At 29.1% G+C, this 23665-nt stretch overlaps 1 protein-coding gene across 1 annotated transcript; it reads left to right on the top strand.

The window, feature by feature from the left end:
* The first annotated feature begins 5867 nt into the window (after positions 1 to 5867).
* Positions 5868 to 12543, top strand: LOC110282008 (G-protein coupled receptor 83-like). Its single transcript, XM_043053067.2, has 3 exons — positions 5868 to 6392; positions 8327 to 8623; positions 12007 to 12543. Exons 1-3 carry the CDS (start codon positions 5868 to 5870, stop codon positions 12541 to 12543), a joined length of 1359 nt encoding a protein of 452 aa, XP_042909001.1.
* Positions 12544 to 23665: the final 11122 nt, after the last annotated feature.

Consider the following 23665-nt stretch of genomic DNA (forward strand, 5'->3'; position numbering starts at 1 on the left):
TATTTTTAAAATTTCCTCCATCTTAATACAGGGAGTTTCCCAAAATAATTTTAGCAAACCTTATCAGAAATGTTTTTAACGCTATTTAAATGACATGTATAAAATATTTTATTCAGAATATATGTATGCTGTTTTAAGATTAAATGTTTCCAGCTTGTTTTTTATCCAAATATTCTTTTACGTTTCTATGAGATTGCAGTTAAGAGAGAAAGCATTTGGTTATATGAGTTTCCGTTGTGTTTTTAACCAAAATAATCCGTTTATTTAAAATATTATATGCATTACTTTTTAATTTAAATCTTTTTCTTCAACTGCAGCACGTATTTTCACGGAAGGAAGTTCGAAACTAATAATCCTTAAACCATGAATACATAACTATACGGTTTTTTAATCATTTACAACTAGCATGGTTTCAGACCTTAAAAAAAACAAGACATTGGAGCTAGGCTTTTCGGGTAATGGGGATTGGAGTTTCGTTGTGGTGGAGTTGTGGACGTGGAATGTGGTTTAGTAAGTTTATCTGGTTGTTTCACCCATCGTAAAAGATAAAAAATACCAGACTTTTTGTGCCGAGCAGCTTAACGCTGCTGCAATCTATGCCTGAATGAAAGTATCGTTTTCTTATAGTCCAAGATCACAAATTTTGGAGTGTATCACACTGGATGTGTTGAAGGGAATGTAGGAAATAATATAGTGGCAACCCTGGGACTCGAACAATGTGTCGGTCATGAAGATATCGCCCTCTCTTCCATAATAAGTACACAGTTGCAAGGAACGAAGTGGTTTTATTAGATGGGGGATAAAATTCTGGTTGGTTAACCGTATTAGGTGAATGCAGTTAATACACGGGTTTTTTTTTCACAGTTAGCAGTTTGAATACCATCTTATTTATGGTTATTTGATTATTTTGTTTGAATATGATAAAATAATTAAATAAATAAATTGTTTTTTAGCCATTTTTACCAAACATTTCTTACAGTATATAATAATTGCATTCCAAACACTTCCACGTAACAAGCGAATCACAAATGGTTAAAATATATATATTGTTAAAAAAAGTGTGATTGCAGCATTCTGCCTAAGAAGCTATTTAATATAATCTCATTCATTTTCCTAAACTCAAAGTTTCCCAACAAACATGAGCCGAGCAATAGTTTTGTTGCATGTCAGAACATTCCAACTTAAATATTTACATAGGCGTTTCTGAAAATGCTAGTTTCTTTGAAAACATTGTTCTATATTTTTTTCCGGTTAGTCAGCGGCATTTAGTGACACTTCGTAACAAATTTAAAAACTCCGTGGGTATCGTTATCTTGTTTCCACAGCAGAATGCAGCAAAAAATACGTATCTATGTCCTTCCGATTTTTTATTGTTCCTTTCAAGTCATTTTTCTGGACACCAGGAAAATACAATTACGTCAATTTTTGGTACACCCGGTTTAATATAATAATAGTCTTGATTTTAAGACACATTTTTATTTTTTATTTTTTCGTGTATGTTTATATAATGTACTTGCTCCAATTTTATTGATATTTACTTTTGTACTATTTAATTGGTTTTAAAAGTACTATTTTTAAATGTTTTACATTATTGTTCTTTTGTAAATTTTGCACGTTTATCTTTTAAATTGTTCTTTTAAATTATTCTTTTAATTGACACTTTTAATATATTGCTGTTTTAATGTTTATCACCTTACATGATTTTAGCTGCTCTACGCCCGCCATGTTCATGGGCTGTTGCCATGTCTGATGTGTATTTTATGTTTGTACTGTTTTCTGGATTTTTTTTAATTTTAATAAGCATTTACCCGTATGCCCTAATTAAGGGCGGGTCGGGGTAAATTCTTCCATATAATGTACTCGAATATTTTTTTTTGTAATGATTTAGGTACAGTGCGCAAAGTTAAAAAAAAAAAAAAACGACATACGTAAAACATCCTGTATTACTTTTGATCTAATAATCGGTTTTTCACGCAGTAGAAGTCTATCTTAATAACCCGAAGGCATTCCCTTAAATATGCTGATTAATTAGAACTGATGATATTTTAAGTTACGAAATCTGACATAAAGACATATTTTCTCTGAATAGACGTACCTTTTTTTTATAACATTAACTATTAATTAATTTAGAAAAAATTATTAATACAAGTTTTAATTATTTTCATGCAGTATAGTAAATACATTATTTAAGGTAGAAATTTTTAAGTATAAATTAATTGATAATGTATGTTTAGGAAACTATTTTTTACTACGAAATTGAAAAATGTATTATTGCAAATCAAAAGTGATTTTTTTTAAATATAATTAAAAATATTTCTATGCAATAAAATAATTAAATACATTCTTTTGAGACCTATTTCGTTAAGTCCGATTTTATTGATAACGAGGATTTCTTTACTAAGAAATACCGAAAGTGATGTGCATGTAAATTATGTTTCAAAATAGACTATACGTTAATAAGTGTGATATGTAACACTTAAATAGTAGTTTTTCATTTAATATATTTAAAATAATTTTCTTGCTATAAACATATTTCAATTACAACCATTTACTTTTTTGCTAATTAAAATGCAGTGTCTTTATATCTTATTGAATATGTAGTTAGAGTGTATCAAGACTTCCATAAACCAGAACGACTTTTTTTTCAGTTATGTTTTCTTATCTAAAGTAATTAATTTTCATTAGGTATCTAGTTCAAAACTTGTCTCCCGATTTTTAATAATCATTACCAAGTTGAGTTTGAAAAATATAATAGTGATTTTTTTTAACTCAGTGATTAGTTTGTAATAATATAATAATTTTATCAATTTTAGTAAGAAATATTAACTATTTTAGTTCTATTTCTTTTAAACAATAGTATGATTAAAATCTTTTATCAGATGCTTTGAATGGTAAATTTTAAAAAATCCAATAAATTTTATTTAAAAAAAATATCCGATTCAAATCAAATCTATACGATTTTGGAGTAAAAAAATTGTTTACCAACCATGGCTTCTGGTCAGAGCTGTAGTCATAAACTTTTTAGTGTGTTAACGATAAAAATTCGAACATTTTACGCGGAAATCTTTTTCTTCTTCTTAAATAATATGCAGAAGTTTGGTTAATATAGACTGGTTTAAAATTTCAATAAAATTAAGTTTTAAATATTAAAGTAGGGTTTTTACAATTTAATTAAAATTTGGTTCTGCAACCAGAACTTTTGCTTTTTATCTAATTTGAGACGATACGTTGGTAAAACTTTTTAACCAATATTCTTGAAAGAATTGCATCGATCTAATTAAAATTTAGACCGATTTTCAGAACTTTAAAAGCTCCTTGTCACCTTAAAATGAACAAAAAATATTTTTTTTCATTGTTTAAATATAGTTTGCATTTTAAAATTTCAGAAATATCAAAATTTACAACATATAAAAAAAAAAAACTCCTTTTAATTGAAAATCACCAAAAGATGGAGGAACACTTTTTGACATACTCTAGCTTCTGGTGAAAATTGTTTCTATCAGAAATTGTTTTGCAGCATAATTGATGGTCATAAGGGTTACCTTGAGCGCAGTACACCAACGTTTCTCAAAGGGGATAATATGTTAGCAGCGCAGTCCACCATGTTTTAGAAAACCATTAGCGCAATCCGCTATCACCGTAAAAAAGGGCATAGTTATTACTAATTATTTACTTTTTAACCATTTATTATCATTAATTATTTACTTTAATTAGCTTAACATTTCCCTCATTTCAAATTTTCGCACAACTAAACCCACGTAGTTTTAAATGACTAAATTCAAAATTTGAATGAATCGGTCTATTAGCTCTTGAGAAATAAAAATTTAAAATATTTATCCAAAATATTTATTTTAATGAAATTCTCACTTACTTTTCAGAAATGATGGGAAAATGACTACTATTATAATGCAAGAAGAGAGAAATTCTATTAAATAATAATAATGTTTGTTTAAAAAGACAATGGAAATGTTGATTATTATTTGATTNCAACTAAACACACGTAGTTTTAAATGACTAAATTCAAAATTTGAATAAATCGGTCTATTAGCTCTTGAGAAATAAAAATTTAAAATATTTATCCAAAATATTTATTTTAATGAAATTCTCCCTTACTTTTCAGAAGTGATGGGAAAATGACTACTATTATTATGCAAGAAGAGAGAAATTCTATTAAATAATAATAATGTTTGTTTAAAAAGACAATGAAAATGTTGATTATTATTTGATTTGAAAAGTATATATTACCTGAAACAAGAATTTTTTGTATGTCTTTCTTATTCAAAACCGAAAGTGCTAAGACAGTTAATCTCTTTATTTTTTCCTTACAATGAATATAATCTGTTTTTTTTTCACTTGATATATATTGAAGAAGAATTTGATTTTGTATGATATCTGAATACATGAATATTTTATATAGAGACATGAATACTTCATACAAAGATATGAATACTTTATAAACATGAATATGTTAATGTACAGAAATGTGAATGCTTGATTTATAGATATGTGAATATCTGATATATTTATATAAAGGTATGAGTCCATGGTATTTGAGTATAATAAATATTTAATATGCTGAGACATGAAAATTTAATTTACAGATATATTAATACTTGCTATGCAGACACGTGGATATTTGATGAACAATGTATGAATTGTTGCTATACTGATATGTGAATATTAGATATACAGATGTAGAAGATATATAAATGTGGGAAAGATATTTTCCACTAGATTTATTAAAAAATTTATAAGTCTTAAGCACTTGTTTAAAGCTTCGATAATAAATTCTATTAAATTTGTAAACTGCTACCAAATCTTTCACGAGTTTCCTGAAATAAACGCATTACTCTGTAATGCCTTCATTAAACTTTACGACTGAATTTCTGTTAAAGTACTTGTATGCGCAGTTTATTTCTAAAATTTAAAGGGATCCATCACTGTTCATTTGAAAGTAATAACTTATAAAGTCAGCTCAGAGGTTGTTCTATCTTTACACGAGTACCACTGAAACGATATTAAACCAATTTTCTATTTGGTTAAAAGTTGAGCTCTAAGTGAATAATTAGTTTGTTTGTGTTGTATATGGCTTCGTGCCTGTCTTTGTGTTAAGTCTCTGTGTAAATATATAGTGAAAGAATTGAAATGTCTGAGGAAGAATCTTTGTGAAAGAATTTAGACTGCGTCATTTGAGAGAATTTATATTGACTGGACTTGGCTTTCTCGAAATAGAACGGAAAGAACAGTTGCTAACATAAACAAATGCCACGCTTCAACAACCCATCAGGATTGAGATACCCACACTACGTCACTTGCAGGCATCTCATTATATTTCATCTCAATTAATTTTTTTGGATATTTTCAAAACTTTCTCCACTCGGTTATTACACAATATTATCACTCGTTTGACATCAGATATCCACGATTAACTATTAAACAATAAAAACAATGATGCATCTTCTTCACTTGTACTACACTGAATAAACATTTGGTATTTTCCTTGTCCTGGATGTCGAAGCATTTATGGTTCTGCGCCATTTTGCATTCTTTTGATCTATTAATTTTGTGGGGGACTTAAGTTGAACTCTACGAAAACAATGTCCTTCACTGTACGGCGTTACATTTCTAGTTGAGTTTGTCATATTTTTTTTTTGTCTCATCTACAGACATTAGGAGACTGAAGCTGAGATGTAACTCTGACAAAAACAATAAGCACCAGTGGTACTCCTAATCCATTCTGTTACATTCGAAACATTTCAAGTCCTTGATGTCAAAGCAAATATATTCTAGAACACCTCGACGTTTTTCTCAATCTATAGATTTTAGATGATTCAACTTAAGTTACAACTCTGCAGCAACAAAGAAATATGAGTAACAGTAATATTCCTTCTCCATTCATTCCTCAGTGCTACTTTCAAAATTTCAACTCTACGAAATTTGATGTTCTTCTCAGTCTATTGACATTACGGGACTTGAAGAATCTAAATTCTTCTAACCACCAAAGTGAACATCAGCCGACTACAGATTCTTCAGTACTATCACCAAGAAATTGCTTCATTATAGCAGCTTATAGTGCAATAATAATCATCAGTCTGTTCGGAAATTGCCTAGTTCTTAACATAGTGATTCGAAATTCAAGACTGCGCACTGCCACTTACATATTCTTCGCCAATTTGGCGCTGTCTGATCTGATGATGACGGCACTTAATGTTCCTTTCAATGTCGCACGATTGATTCTTCCTGATTGGCCTTTTGGTTCAGTCATGTGCTCCATAGTACCATTTGCGCAGTCTACTTCTGTCTATGTATCGACTTTTAGCATGACTTATATTTCATTTGACAGATACAAAGTCATCTGCAGGCCTCTCAAACCAAAATTGAGAAGCTCTCAAGTAAGCTAAAAGTTTTATTAGAAAATTATTTATATAATTTCAAGTATGATTTAATGGTAGTAATACTAATAAATAGGACATAATAGCAATATTCATTAATAGAAACATAATATAAATAAAGTATATAATGTACAGTGAAATCTCCAGGGAAGACCACCTCTATTTACGTCCACTTTCGGGAGGCATGGAATTCTTTCCATTGCTGAAGAAAACCTTTAGATGAGATCATTAAAACCTCTCCCATCGACCAGGAAAAATATCTGCACTAAATGTGGTAAAGGACAAATGAGGAAACAAGTAAAAATATTGATACAAAAAATTTAAAAAAATAAATAAGTAGATTCAAATGTATTCAAAATATTTGTGTGAGGTTCTTATTTAGAGAGCTGTTTCAGACAATACAACCACATGTTGCAGTCTGAGTACACTTAAGACAATGCTATCAATGATGTATTTTTAGAGTTAAAAATTAAATTTTTTTTGAAAAAAAGCTTTTTTAGAAAAAACTAAGCATCTTAAACAAATAAACCAACTTCTCAGTTTTTAAAGCCAACTAATTTTTATGATATAAAAGTAAATGCAAACTTAAACATTGAACCTAATTGTTAAAATAGCTTTATCATTCATAATTGGTAAATTTGTTTTTGCACATATTTGTATCAGTTGAGATCATTTTTATAGACGCTCAATTTTATTCAACGATCCGTCTTTTTATGACGCCAACAGAAGTGCCGTTTCTGCACCAAGAAAATGACACTGACTAAAATTAATATCATTTGCGAAAAATCATGCACCTTCGATAACAGTTTTGAAGCGAATGAAGGTAAGAACAATCCACCTCCATCAACGACCCTTTTACCTCTAGAGCGGAGGGTGGTCACTCCCGAAAGATTTCACTGTAGCATATTAGTAAATAAGATATTTTACTAATAAGACATTGTAGTAATACTAATCAATAAAAAAATAAAAGTGAGCAACTATTAAAAATTACATTTTTCATTAATTGCTATAGTAATACTAATAATTAGTATTAATATTATTAAATCAGACATTGTTGTATACACAATGAAAACACAATAGTAAATTGTTTTTAATACTATAAAGACTAAAACTTAGTACATACCTATATTGCCCAAAAGCAGTCAAAATGACTGCATTGTGAAAGAATAACTATTATGTAAAGAAATTTGTTTAACTAATTTTTAATATTATTTATATTATTTACAGTTATATAACAAGTTATTAGTAAATATTAACAATAAAAAAATTTTACTTTACTTGGAAAAAAAAATATTAATTTTTGCATTATTATTTGTACATTTTTTGCAAATGAAAAAGCAGACGAAATGACTTCCTTTAGGCTACCTAGGGTTAAGAACTATAATCACACTAATACTAATAAAAAGGAAAAGTTAACAAGTAGTAGTAATAAATATACAATTATAGTGAACAATAATTAAGGACTATAATAACACTAATATTAATTCTAATAAATAATAATTAGTATTGATATTATTAAATCAGGCATTGTTGTATACTAATCAATGAAAAAACTTTAGTAAATTGTTATTATGAACTATAATCACACTAATACTAATAAAATAACAAAATTAAAAAATTAGTAGCAATACTAATAAATAAATAATTTATATTCTAATAAATAAAAATAATGGTGAACTCTAATTAAGGACTATAATAACACTAATATTAATACTAATAATTAAGAAAAATTAATAATTAGTAGTAATTCGATTAAATAAGATATCGCAATGATACTAATCCATAAAAAGTAATAGCTGACTGTTATTATGAACTAGGATTACACTCATAAATAAGAAGAACTAATTATTTGCAGTAATCCTAAGAAAGACATTGTAGTAATAAAATGTAACAGTGAACTGTTATTTAGAAATAACATTTCCTATTAATTTTAGGCGTTTATAGTAACTATTTGCATTTGGTTCCTGGCGCTCTCTTTGTCTGTCCCGTATGCTATTTACAACAGAATTATTCCGATCTTCACATTCAAGATAGTGAATCGATGCCAGACACTCTTCCCTGAAACATACAGCCCATGGATTGAACTCATTTCCCTAATGATACAATATCTGTTGCCACTCACAATAACTGGAATACTATGCGGCAAGATCGTCTGCCATATTTGGCAGAGGAGTCCATTCGACAATTTTACTAAAGAACAGATCATCGTCCAAGAAAAAATGAAAAGAAGGGTGAGTGGTTATTCTTTTTTGCTACTCCTATACAAAGGTCGGTCTGTCCCTTCACATTAAATAACTTTCGACAATCTTTTATTACTCCCCCCCCCCTTATAAGCAAAAAAAGCAATATCTAGGAGCCGTGATGGCTCAGGCGATAGAACGCTTGCCTCCTAATGAGATGGCCCAGGTTTAAATTTCAGCGATGGCTGATCGATATGAACTCTACACCCAGTGCACCACAGTGCTCGAATAAAATATCCTCAGTGGTAGACGGATCATGGGTTAGAATCCCCTTGCGTCAGACTAACCGTGGATGGTTTTCGGGTTTTCCTCTCCATGTAACGCAAATGCGGGTTAGTTCCATCAAAAAGTCCTCCACGAGGGCTAGTTTTTCCCAATACTTTATCCAAGAATTTCCTTGTCTTCTGTGTTTGGTTCAATATTACAAGTCTATGAAGTGAATAGTTGTAAAAAAAAATATCCGGTTATAAAATAAATAAATAAAAAAATCCCTATCCAATGCTTACGTGCGAATGTCGTAACGATTGCTTCAATTGTTGATGCATCAATTTTGACTTTCACTGCACAACTTTGACTTTTACTGCATTAGAATAAAATTCAAATGAAAGATGTAGCTTTGCTTAAATCAAAATTTCCGCTTTTATTCATTTTTAAAAATTTTGAGTAAAATATTCTTTAGAATCTCAAGTTTTTCTTTTTGATTTAAAATTCTTGAGCTCTGAAACTCCAAGAAGAAATTTTTTTCCAATTTTTTTTATTCCTCGAATTCAACTTTTATTCATAACTTGAAATTTTCCCACGTGTTTACATTGCAATTTTAATTTTGTTTTTGAGAAAAATTTGAAAAGAAAAGGAATTCAATACTTAAAAAATTTTCAAAAATGACAAAGAAATTATATCTTTCTAGACATTTGAAAGGCCTTGAATCCTATACTAATATGACACATTTTTTGGAGTACAACAGATTGAATTCCATATTGATAACACTATAGTTTCGTGCTGCTATTTTTTAAAAGTACAGATGAAGAAACAATACTTAGGAAAAGCTTGATATGCTACTTTTTTGGAAAAATTATAGATTATCTCCTTATTATCTCAAATATTTTCGTTTCCTATACTCTTTTTTCTTCCTATTTTTTTCGATCCCATTTTTTGTTACTAAATTGATTATAGATGACAGCCATAGAAATAATAGCGATTTCTGGACATAACAAATAATTTAACTCATTTTTGGAATACACAACTGATCATAGTTACATTTTAGTCTCGTTAAATTGTTGCATTTATGGCTGATTTCTTTGGTGGACGCATATTTCAACCTTACATATTCAAAATTTATTAAGAAAAAAATGCCCACTTACTTGCTATTTTTTACTTAAGTATTTGTACATAAAAAAAGTATGAAAAGTTCTAAGCTTGTATAATGTTTGTTAAACTGTCATTTTTTCTCTTATTTTGCATGTTTTGATTCAAGTGAATAAAAAGCATTGTTCGTGAATTACCATAATAAATAACATTGGGGAACACATTTTTATTTGTTTGTTATCTGCTGCATGAGATTCTGTAACAGATCCGCGATACTTTCATATCGCTGATTTGAAATCTGCAATAGTCTCTTCTCGCAAAGCTATAGTTTTTTTTTAATTAAATTTTGAGTGTACTTTTTGTCGAAATGTACAAATTAAAAACGTTTTATCTAACAGGAGGTCACGGAACCCTATCGACACATTTTTGGGAGAGTTAAGGAACATTATCAGGATTAAAATTTTTAAGAAACCACTTAGGGAATGTCGTCGTAAGCCACTAGGGGCGCTTCTCCTATTATGAAATGTTTCTCTGCATGCTTCTAAATATGTCGCAATAGAAAAGCGCCCCTAACCACGTGCGACGATATTTCCAGGCATGGATTCATATTCAGTTTTAATACTGGTGATCTGCCCTAACTCCCCTACAAGTTTAGCACCATTTACGCGACCGCCTGTTATATAGAACGCTTTTAAACTTGTACATTTCCGCAAAAATATTTTTGAAAAACATCTGTAGCTTTAGGAGCAAAAGGAATTTCAGATTTAAAATTCTCACCTCCAAATTATCCAAGATCAAGCATTTGCATAATTGCAACAAAAAATTTGTTACTTAAATTATTATTGCAACATTATTATTACAGCAAAATATTTGTTATCTATTGAAACACATACTCCAAACACCGAGAATTACGACGCTCATATTCAGGACTTGTACTGAGCGTGTTATTTTACAACCGTCGTTGAACAGCCGACCCTATTTTGGGTTTACGACTACTAATGTTCAACTCCGTAGCCTTGTATTTTTGAACCCAATCCAGAAGACAAGGGAACTCCTGGATCAGTATCCTCAGAGGTATTGATTTGTTATGGGAACTTGGAGGACTCTGTGACCCAGACAGATTTAACATGCACCAGTAACCATTTTTAATTCACTGGGATTCTTCGGCCAGCTGGACTCGAAAGCCCATTGTCACGAGCGCGAGTCCAACCGGGCTATCTCGGCCTCAAAATGTATGATTATATTTAACGTGAATTTCGGACATTATGGATACTTTTTTCCTTTTACAGCTGCGCAGTGGACTATTGATAACACGATCTGGGAAACATCTCCGAGGATGATCCGAAGACATGCCATCACAATTTTGATCCTCTGCCGAGGGGATGGCACCCCCGCTTCGGGTAGCCCTACGAGCGAAGTCGAGCACTTTACGGTAGAACAGTTTGACGAGGACCAATACCGCACACCCTGGGTTCATACGTAGGCTGATCAAAGTGATCATCCACCCGCTTACTGACCGCAGCCAGAGATGCTTCTACTGGGAACAGTTTACTTACGATCGGAACCCAGGGAGATGAGTAACAACATTGAATATGCTTTTTTTTCCCTTCACATTCACTTAAGCAATGTCATTTACANGGACACGGTCTGGGAAACATCTCCGAGGATGATCCGAAGACATGCCATCACAATTTTGATCCTCTGCCGAGGGGATGGCACCCCCGCTTCGGGTAGCCCTACGAGCGAAGTCGAGCACTTTACGGTAGAACAGTTTGACGAGAACCAATACCGCACACCCTGGGTTCATACGTAGGCTGATCAAAGTGGTCACTACCAGCTTACTGACCGCAGCCAGAGACTTCGGTGTTCTACTGGGAACAGTTTACTTACGATCTGTCCACTGCGGAACCCAGGGAGATGAGTAACATTGAATATGCTTTTCACATTCACTTAAGCAATGTCATTTACAAAGCATTAAAAATTTTCAAAATAAAATAAACTATTAATGCAGTTTATGAATGACATAACAATTGGACGAAGAGTTAAATAACTATTTTATTTATTTACAGGCTGTAAAGATGATTATTATTGTGGTGTTACTTTTTGCAATCTGCTGGCTGCCGCTCAACACATTTTACATGCTCAAAGAATTCGCAGGAATGGAATTCATGTGCGAGTCATCCAAGTCCACAACTATTCATTCCACCATCTATTTCTTTTGTCATTGGCTGGCCATGAGTTCTGTCTGTTACAACCCATTCGTATATTGCTGGTTGAACGAGCATTTCCGAAACAAGATTTTGAATTGCCCTTTAGTCTTGTGTAAATTAGGCTTAAGACTTTTCACTTGCGTGAGATCAATAACACGTTTGAATCCGACGAGCAAGTTCGATGATATGAACAAAGATGAGTTAAATCAGGGTGATAGTGTCGTAAAGTGTAGTGAATCGAACCCCCCTTTGACTGAAAACGATAGAAATATGACTGTCATGAATGCGTATGAATCGATGCAAACACTTGTCAGTTCAACTCCGAGGTCCTCCATTGAGATGAGTGTTCAGTGTAAATCTCTTCCTGGTCTTGTCGAGGAGGGCATCCATATTTAAGTATAAAAAAGAAATTTCTTCATTCTTATATAATTTAGGCTTAAGACCTCTGATAGAGTCAATAAAAAGTTTGAATCAAACTCTCACAAAATAAGGAGCGATAAGATGAAGTCCTAAATTATGGTAAACTTTCGACTGTGTGGAAATTCTATGAATGCAAATTAATCTATTCAAACACTTGTTATTTTAACTCCAGGGTCATCCGTTGCGATACGCTTTCTTACGTAAGTTAGGCTTAAGACTAACACTACCTGAAAACAAACAACAGGACCCCAATAGCCACTCTCGATGAATGATGAGTTAAACCAGAGCAATGATGTAAAATGTGGTAAATTCACTTTCGCCTGAAAACGCAGAAATTTGATCTTCATGAATACATATGAATCGATGCTGATCTTTATTAATTCTTCTCCGAGCAAGTCTTTCTCGGATGCTACTGTGGAAGACGTAAAAGCAGAAGACACTAATTACAATAAATAAAAAGTGAACATAAAACATGCCATATCCATGATGAATTCGGCAACAATTTGATGCTTTGAATTCATACAAATCAACACAATCACTTCAATGTCGAAGTCTTGGAACAAAATATGCGTTTGGTCAAAAAAAGCTTTTCCTTGAAGTTATTGAATAGAAATAAAAAGAGAAGGAAAAAAACTGTTATAATCATAGAAATAGCAATATTTGTAAATAACTTTTTTACAATTGCGATCCTATAATTTCTATATAATTCTTGATGGTCATCATTTTCCTGCCTTACATTTAGATTTTTGAACACTAGTTCTCGTCAGCACTGTGGTCAGTACGAGCTCGGTGCGGAATTCGTATCGAGCAGCCATCGCTTGAATTCAAACCCGCTTCACCTCATCAAGAGGCGAATACTCTATTCTCTGAGCCACCACGACCCAATGCAGATTATTTATTGATTTGAGAAACAATAAAATGTATTATCACTTCAACTGAATATTTCTACATCGAAATAAAATAACTAATCAAATTAACAACGCTGAAGTAAAAAAAACAATCAATAATTAATATATCTATACAAAACATCTATACATATATCAATAAATCTTTATTATTGTATAGATGGCTACGTTGCAAAAATCCTTTCCTACACTCCTTTATATGTCTACTAAGAAAGCAATCATTACTATGCATGTTTGCATGTTCAATAATGTACTAAATAAATATATAATGAAAAATTTCATATTAATTTCTATTGTTTATTTCTTTAAATTTGTCTCTGTTGTACTATAATAAAAATGTTATTGANCATCTAAAAATTACTTATTTAATTTATCTTATTTTTTTGCAGAAAATTGCACATTTGAACAAAGCAATTTTTTAAAAAAAAAATGTCAAATCTGACAAGTTGCTACTTTGTAACAAACTTTTTTGCATAAAAATTATCATTTACACATTAAAGTACAAGTCATTAACTTTAAAACGGGCTAAAGTAAATGACTTTACGATTTTTTTTGACCGAGATGTGAGATTTTGAAAATTTTTTGTCATTTATAGTGAAAACAAAATTATTGCGAATTCGAAAATTATTTAGTATTAATTTTTTGCAACTTTCTTATTCGGATTAATTAAGTTTTTTATTTAAAACATTATTACAAACAAGAACATTATTTATAAATTTGCAATAAAAATTTTAAAGAACGACAAGAAATTTTTAAGAAATTTAACTTTATTTTGCCACCTATTTTTATACAAAATTTACACTTTTCTCAACTGTGATAAATATAAACTTATGCGAACATTACGTAACAAATAAATAATTGATAGCTAACAAATTTTCAACAGAAAATAGTCAATAGGTTAATCTCTTTAAGCTGAAGAATAAATTTTCGAATTCACAATAATTTCGTTTTCACTATAAATGACAAAAAATTTTCAAAATCTCATATCTCGGTCAAAAAAAATCATAAAGTCATTTACTTTAGCGCGTTTTAAAGTTAATGACTTGTACTTTAATGTGCAAATAATAATTTTCAGGCCAAAAATTTTGTTACAAAGTAGCAACTTGTCAGGCTTGACATTTTTTTTAAAAAAAAAATTGCTTCGTTCAAAAATGTAAAATTTTGCAAAAAATTGAGATAAATTAAATTAGTATTTTTTAGGTGAAAGTAGAAGACCTGATCATGATATCCTGAAATTTTTATGAAAATTGATTCATTTTTGAAAAAGTTATGACACTTTGAGAAATGACAATTTTTTAGAAATTTTTAGTGTCCCTAATAATTTGTAAGGGTACTGTATACAAAACATCTATACATATATCAATAAATCTTTATTATTGTATAGATGGCTAAGTTGCAAAAATCCTTTCCTACACTCCTTTATATGCCTACTAAGAAAGCAATCATTACTATGCATGTTTGCATGTTCAATAATGTACTAAATAAATATATAATGAAAAATTTCATATTAATTTCTATTGTTTATTTCTTTAAATTTGTCTCTGTTGTACTATAATAAAAATGTTATTGATTCAACGTTCTAGTAGTATCGTGTAATTGTTACTAGATGATAGAAACAATTTAACAAACGCTTTTAGTTATTTCCCCAATTATTATTTCATGTTGTCAAATAATGTTTAGAGTAGATGAAACTCGTGGCTAGATTCAGATTTTAGGCTGTGTATTTAATTCAAGAACCAAAAATATTAATGATGAGAAAATTAGCAAGTCGAAATGAATATTAATATTAGAAGTTACAAAAATTTTGAATGGAATTTTAGAACATGTAGTTTTTAACACACAGTTCATAGTATCATATATTTCCATTCAATAGTGTGACCTTTGTTTAATGTTTTACTAAAATATATACTTTCTTCACTTTTTCAATGTTCGTATATATCGAAATTTATCATGAAATTATATACATTTGTCAGTATATTCTGATTTCGATGGTATGGATTTTGTTTTCTTTTCAAATGTTCTGTTAAAATATATATTTTCTATAACTTTTCACTGCTCCTAGATATCGAACTAAGTGATGAAATTATGTACATTCGATTGTAACAGATTGTGTGAGGTTTGTTTTTTAAATATATTTCGTTTTAATATTTAAATATTATAATTTTGTATTGTTAGCACATATCAAACTAAATGATGAAAGTATAAACATTTGATTTTATATTCTGATTTTACAATGTCTTGTAATTGATTGTTTTAAAAAAGTTTTCTTAAAATTATTTTTAGAATTTCGAATTGTTCGCACATATCGTATTTAATAATGAGATTCATTCGATAATATATTCTGATGGTTTTTTAATTGTGTAAGGTTTGTTTTTTAAATGTTTTGATAAACTATTAAATTTCTATATTTTTGTGTGTTCTTCACATTTCAAACTAAATGTCGAAATTATACACCTTTGATTTTATATTTTGATTTCCATTGTTGTTGTATTTGAAATGTTCTGTTAAAATACTTAATTTCCATAATTTTTTATTGATAGCAAATATCAAAATTAATGATGAAATTTTATACATTCAATAGAATATTCTGAGTTTTGACTGTGAAGTGTCTATTTTTTTAATTTTCTTTTCGATATTTAATTTATATAATTTTGTATTGTTATCCAACTAAATCAAATAACGAACTATCCTTTTTAGTGTATATTGTTTTTTTTATTGTGTGATATTTGCCGTTTTTTAAATTTTTTGTTAAAATATATACCTTGTATTACTTTTCGTTGCTTGCACATGCTAAACTGTATGATGAATATATACACCAAAGAGCCATTACATTATGACCACCCTCCATCTATAAAAATGGCCTTGCCCAGGAACAATGTTTTCATGGGGGACATTAGGACCCATAATCCTCATAAAACAATCCCTGACGTCTGTAAGCTACTTGAATATAGTTGCAGACCAGGTTCGCCCATTCATGGCAACAGTTTTTCCTGCGGGGGACGGTGTTTACCACCAGGATAATGCACCATGTCATAAGGGTCGAATCGTCATGGATTGGTTCGAGGAACATTCCAGTGACTTTCAAGTCATGTCTTGGCCCCCAAATTCACCTGACCTTAATCCAATAGAGCATTTGTGGTCCTACTTGGAAAACCAAATTCGTGCTGCCACGCTACCCCCTCGCAATGTGAGGGAATTGCAGGACCAGTTGGTGAGCGCTTGGTACCAGATACCTCAGACTACCTATCAGCACCTTGTGGAATCAATGCCACGGCGGGTGCTGGCAGTTTTGAGGGCTAAAGGTGGTCCTACATGTTATTAGCAGGGTGGTCATAATGTAATGGCTCTTCGGTGTATACATATCTATATATATATTAATGTATACTTTAATTCCAGATAGAGTAAGTTTCGCATTTTTTTTTTTAGTGTTTTGTTAAAATATATAATTTTTATAGTTATTAAATGCATGCACACATTGAATTAAATGATGAAAATATATAAATTTGATAATATATTTCTATTTTCGATTGTGTGTTCAAAATATTTTATTTCTATAATTTTGTATTGTTCGCACTTATCGAACTAAATGATAAAATTATATACATTTGATTGAATATTCTGATTTTGGATTGTATTGTGTTCATCTTTTAAATGTTTTGTTAAAATAATTCATTTCTATAATATTGTGTATTATCCCCCTATACCTAACTAAATATTGAAATTATATTTATTTGATGGTATATTCGAGTTTTTAAATGCTTTGTTAAAATATATGATTTTTATAACTTTTAAAAGCTCTCACATATCGTACTAAATGATGAAATTATATATTAGTCGACAATATATCCCGATTTTCTGTTGTTTGATTGTTTTTTCTAACTTTGTACTTCTCGCACTAGGGAAGTTTTGGATTTTTTCCCCTTAAGTAGTAAAGGGGGGGGAGAAGGTTAAAAAATATCTATAGAATGATTCTAAGTCAGGGGACAGATTGATTAATAATTTTTCAATTTTACAATATTTTAAAAACTTTTCTATCGTAATTTTATGTTTCAGCAATCAAACTAACAAAAAAAAAGCATGCAGAGAAATTTTGTTTTTTGAATTAATTCATAGATAATCCAAAAATATAATATTAAAAGGGCATAACATCCGGCTAGCTAAACAAACTATAGGGATTAAATAGTCAGATCTAATAAAAGAATCTAAATCCCTCAAAAAGTATTATATTTATTTATAAGGAACTATCATATAAGTATTTAATAAGAATTAATTAATAAGCATACTTTCGACGTGCCCGTAATAAGATTTCATCGAGTTAGATCTAATCACTTACAATGTCAGATACCTTTTTGTTTCTTGTTTTTCAACTATTCTAACCAAATCTGGCCAATCCATTAAAAATAATTAACACAATGATAAACATGAAAATTATTCATTTATTTACAATTGCTATAATTTAAAAAAATGTACAATTCATGGCACAACTTTACAAATGATATGATAAACAGTATAGTTAAGAACAAATATAATTAATTTAACATTTCTTATTAATTGATTGTATCATGCTGGAATTTAATGAAAACTCAAATTATCATTGTTTTTAAGGATAGAATTATGAGATTTAAAAAATCATTTGCTGCTTCTGATTACTATCCCCCTAAAATGCAATAAGATAAAAATAACTTGTACTTAAGAAGAAAAATATAAGAAAGGGATAATTTTGTATAATCTCACAACACAACTACAATCAGAAATGGGAGCTTCTGAATATAAAAGTTAACTTTAAAACATTACGATATAATTTTTCGTCTTACTTTTCTTGACTAAACATAAAAAGAAATCCTACAATTTTTCACAACGTTTTAAAAAAACATATCAATATAGTTATAATAAATATAGAGGTTTTTCTCTTCAATCATGACCATTCTTAATCAAAAATGTTAATTATTGAAAGCACTTTAGGGGCCAAAAAATTAATATTTAAGCTAGGAAAAAGAGAAAGACGTCATCGAAATCTATTGAATCACTAGTAAGGAAGGTGGGATGAAAATATGAAAGCTAGTCCGATGACCAGATTAAACTTTTGGTAGTAATAATTGCCTCTCAACTCACGCCTCCTGCTTCCTCTGGGAATAAAACTGAGTTTAATGTTTTTAATCCAGTCTTCAACATCAGTGTTGGATTTAAAAAATATTGTATAGAACATTATAATTGCGAATCATAATGAACTGTACAGAAATAAAGCGACATTCATTCAACTAAGCATATATATGTCTAGTGGATGGTATTTTCTACACTAGGGAGCACTGCTTAAAATTTAAATAAAAAAAATGTTGATAAAAAAAATTTTATACCATAAAAAAATGAGGTAAAATATGTCTTGTTTTTATCATTTAAAACTCATGGAACCCAAATTGTAAGGCTCTTAACAATAGGAAATGTCAAAATAAATGAATAAATACTACATTTAATCACTGTAAAGAAAAAATTATAATAATCGAAACTAGTTACTTTTGACAAGAAATAAAATATAAACATGCTTATTTCTGGATTAAAAGTCTAAATTAAAATCAGGATCAGCATGATTTAAATCATGATTTTAAACTAAGAATAACTTAATTTAAAAAAAAAAAAATCATTGATTTAAATGAATTTTTTTTTAAAGCAATCTTTAAATTAAACCTACTGAATTTTTAAAAAAAAATTATAAATGTATGTTTAAAATATGTTTTTCGCAAATATTATTTTTAATGAAGTTTCTTTTAAAAAAAGAAAAATTTCTGATTTTATTGATAATGAAGGATTTTTAGAAAGAAATAACGAGAATGCATGTAAATTATTATTGCTCACAATAGATTTTTTTTTATTTTTAAAAAAGTGGATAAGAGAGACATGAAGCTTTTAAATATAAATTTTCTATTAGCTGTATATAAAATAATTTACCAGTTATAAACATAGCTCAATTATGTCCAATTCAGTTTCATGTTTTAAATACAAGTACAACAGAACCTCGATTATCCGAGCTAATTGGGGCTGGAAATCTTGGTTAATAGAAACTATGTATAAAAAATAGGCTTACTCGCAAATTTAACATCCCTTGAAATAAGAAACAACAGAACGTTTTTTAAATGATAAAAATAAACATATATAAAATTATGTTTCACAGTTCAACAAATTTAAAAAGAAAATTAACTACTAGAGGCAAATTTTAAAAAGCAAATAGAAATTTTTTAAAACTATTTTTAAAATTAAACTAAAAGATGCATTTTCAAAAATAACACAAATCTCAAGTATCTCTGTATTCTTTTAAATTCAATATACATTAATTTGTTAATTTTACATTACCATTTCTTGAAATATTTTGTTGCAAAAGTACATTTTTACAAAAGTACAGTTTCACTAAATGACAAATATAAACTCTAAACTTTAGAGTTTAAAATGTAGGATTATAAAAAGCGAAGAGTAATGATTATTTCAACACTAAGCTTAGTTAAAATATAGCATAAAAATTGTGCGTTGTTAGTCTAATGCACTAAAAAAGTATATAGTCAGAAATATTAAATATAGTCAAGAAGACCATTATAAAGTTCACTAAAATTTTTGCACTTTATCTTAATTATATGTACAATGCGCCAAAAAATAATTAACCACCTTGAATGACTTTTATTTCTTAATGGTTCAAGGACCTCAAATATGCAAAATAATTAGTGCAGACAATATTTTAAGCTACAAAATTTGACACAAAAACAAATTTTCTATGAATCAACAAGTCTTTATTGACGGATACAGATTTCTGACTCCAAAAATATAGGGGGTAGTTGCAATCTAGGAAATGTGGTCCTAATAGTTTGGTTAGGAGAGCCGTCCAAGGCTTGGACACCTAAACAGGGTGCGTAGCCAAATCTTTGAATCAAAAATAAGCACTTTTTAAAAACTTTTCAAGCACTTTACAAAAATTTTCAAGAACTCAAAAAATTCATATTAATGAATGATATTATTGAAAAACAAAAAATTTTTATAAACAGTTTTAGCGTTAAAAAAAAACCCAAGAANTTACTTAAACAGGGTGCGTAGCCAAATCTTTGAATCAAAAATAAGCACTTTTTAAAAACTTTTCAAGCACTTTATAAAAATTTTCAAGCACTCAAAAAATTTATATTAATCAATGATATTATTGCAAAACAAAAAATTCATATTAATCAATGATATTATTGCAAAACAAAAAATTTTTTATAAACAGTTTAGCGTTAAGAAAAAATCAAAAAGAAACGGGCGTAAATCGAAATAATCAGTACTTTCCCACATTACCGAGTGAATTCAACTTGACCCTGAACTCAGAACAAAAGTACCTTTACCCCCTACGTCAAAAAAAGTGTTAGAAGTAAAATAAAATAAACAAGAACAAAATTAAAATAAATTAAAAAGAAAAACATTTCATAAGGATCTGATATTCTCTATCCGAATTGGAGCATCGGGTTTCGGTTTCAAGAGTGCGTGCATGTGCAAGTCATAACGTGGGTACGACATGAAGTCCGCTTGAATGATTACGTGGCAAACTCCCCATTTTTTGTGAAATGCATGGGATCCACCAGATATCAATGAAGGGAAGGAAAAAAAGCACTTTTCCAAAACGCTAGCTGAAAAAAGCACCTTTAAAAGCTATTAAAAACGAAATCCCTAAAAAAAGCACCTTTAAGTACTTTTTACAAACGCTACGCACCCTGCTAAATGTTAGTTTTACTTTTTGCATATTTGAGAGAGCTTTTCAGAATAGTTCCTGATAAGTCTTATTTTAACAATACCACTTTTTTAAAATTCACTTTTGATTTGATTTCTCAGGAACTATTCGATCGATTTCGGTCAAGTACTTTAATACTTTGAAATTATGAAAAAATTATATATCTTACAATTCAAAATTATTTAGATTATTATTAAATATAGACTAGAAGTAAAATTTTCATGGAGTTTTCTTTAAATAAACAAATTTTATAATTATGCGCAGAATTTTTTTTAATTACCTTATTAATTTCCAGAGATATGGTGAAATACATTAAAAATAAAATTAACATTAAGTAGTCTAAACTTTGCATTGCTTTCCTGACCAAACTATGGGGTTCATATTTTGGGGATCAGAAATCCGAATCTGTCAAAAAAAAGGTATGTTTATTCAGAGAGTGTAATTCGTAATTAAATTCTTAAGTTAAAATATTGTCAGTAATAATTCAGTAACATATTTTAGGTCACCTCCATGAACCATTAAGATTGAGTTCTAGAACGTAGAGATCCGATCATTAGATCAAAAGTTATTCAGGGTGGTTTTTTCTTCTTCTTTTTGGCGCACTTTATATAAATATACATAATTAAAAATCTTCATTGTAAAACTTTCAATAAACAATGCATTATTCTAGGAACAAAACAGACATACTAAGGAAACATGCTACAATATTTTTCTTATTGTTTTTTTTAAATCGCGTTTACATGTTAAACAATGTGGAGCATAACTCGATATGATGATAATTAGACTTATCACAACAGAAATCTTACTTTAATAAATTAATTTACTTAGTGACAGTAAAAATGTTATGCTAAGATTCTGAATAACACAACTCTGACTTTGTGTGAAAATTACCCCCTACACCATTAAGTAAAACTAAGCCTAGAATAAGAATATGACCTTAATTTTCCTACATTATGTACCCTTTATTAAAAGCCACCCTCAATGCTTAACACTATTCAATAAATTTATGATCATGAATTTAATTTGGATGGGAGGAAAGAGCATTATTTTATGCATTGAATGGCGTGCAGAGGTGTGCGGACGCCGTGATCAAGCTCCTCGATTTGATGCTTCTTTAAAATGTAATCTCTGAACAGGACTCATTAAATCAAAGGAGAAAAACAATGGAATGATAAATATTCCAAAAAATTGAAACCCATATTTTATATTCATTTTAATGCAAAAGTTTACAAAAATTATCACACCTTTTGTAAAAATTTATCATTTCCAAAAAAAATTATATATTTTTCATTTTTTTTAATGTAAAAAAATATTTTATTTTTAATAATACAAAATTTTATTACTAAGGTTTGTTGGAAAATCATATATTAATTAAATATCTTACTAAAGTATTTACCTAACAAGACATTTAATTTCCTAATAAAAATATAATACTATTCATGTCGAAACAAATTAAAATATTTTAGTGCACTTATTTGTAAATTGGATATTCCCTGTTACTTGATATGCCTGAGGACGAAGCCTTCTTTTGCCCTTTCTCTGCATGCAAATGTAACCATTGAAATTGTCTTCAGAAGTTAAAAGTTTTAAAGCAAACATATACAATAAAGAGGAGGAAGATTTGAAAGGATTGACTCCATTTAAATGCTTAAAATAAAAATTTCTTCCATTTGTTTTCAACACATAAGAGTAACATAAGGACAAAAATAAAGCACAGTTTATCGAATTTTTTTAATATAATAAAATAATAATTTTACTTGAATTTTAAACACATAAAAGAATAGTATTCTTAAAATTTTTTCATCTAAATTGTTTAAAATTTCAGCACTTGAGTAATGATTTCAGAAGAAAGGACGCAGTTCGGCCAAGAGATGCCAATAAAACAATCTGGGTACTTCCCTAATAACCAGAACTTTAATATAAGGATGTGAGTTTTAAATTTTTCTAAACACTCCTAAATAGTAAAAATAAATAGACTACAATTTAGGCAAAAAAATATATGAATATAGAAATCTTGAAGCCAGCTCCACAAAGTGTGGAAAATTCAATGTTATTAAACATCATATTCATTTATTAGATATGCTTTTATTTTATATGCTATATATAATTTATTATATTATTTTATATGCTTTTATTTTAAAAAAACATGGAGGCATGAATTCAAAAAGTGGTGGTCATTTTCTGATTCAGGAATTCATTCTACTTTAAAATGAATAGGAATGGTATTATAGCTCCAAAAAGAGATGATTTTTATAATTTTGAGCTATGTTATTATAGAAAATAAACTAATTTTCATCACACATAAGTTCTTTCTCTGTAGTAATTAAAAGAAATAATTATTTCAAAAATCAGTTATAAATCTAAAAAGCACAAAAATTGCTGACTGATAAACTGGTAGGAACAAAAGTAGGAACCTTTATAGGGTAAAAAATAATTCATAATAGTATATTTAACA

Source organism: Parasteatoda tepidariorum, chromosome 5 (genome assembly GCF_043381705.1).
Source record: "Parasteatoda tepidariorum isolate YZ-2023 chromosome 5, CAS_Ptep_4.0, whole genome shotgun sequence".
Lineage (NCBI taxonomy): Eukaryota > Metazoa > Arthropoda > Arachnida > Araneae > Theridiidae > Parasteatoda > Parasteatoda tepidariorum.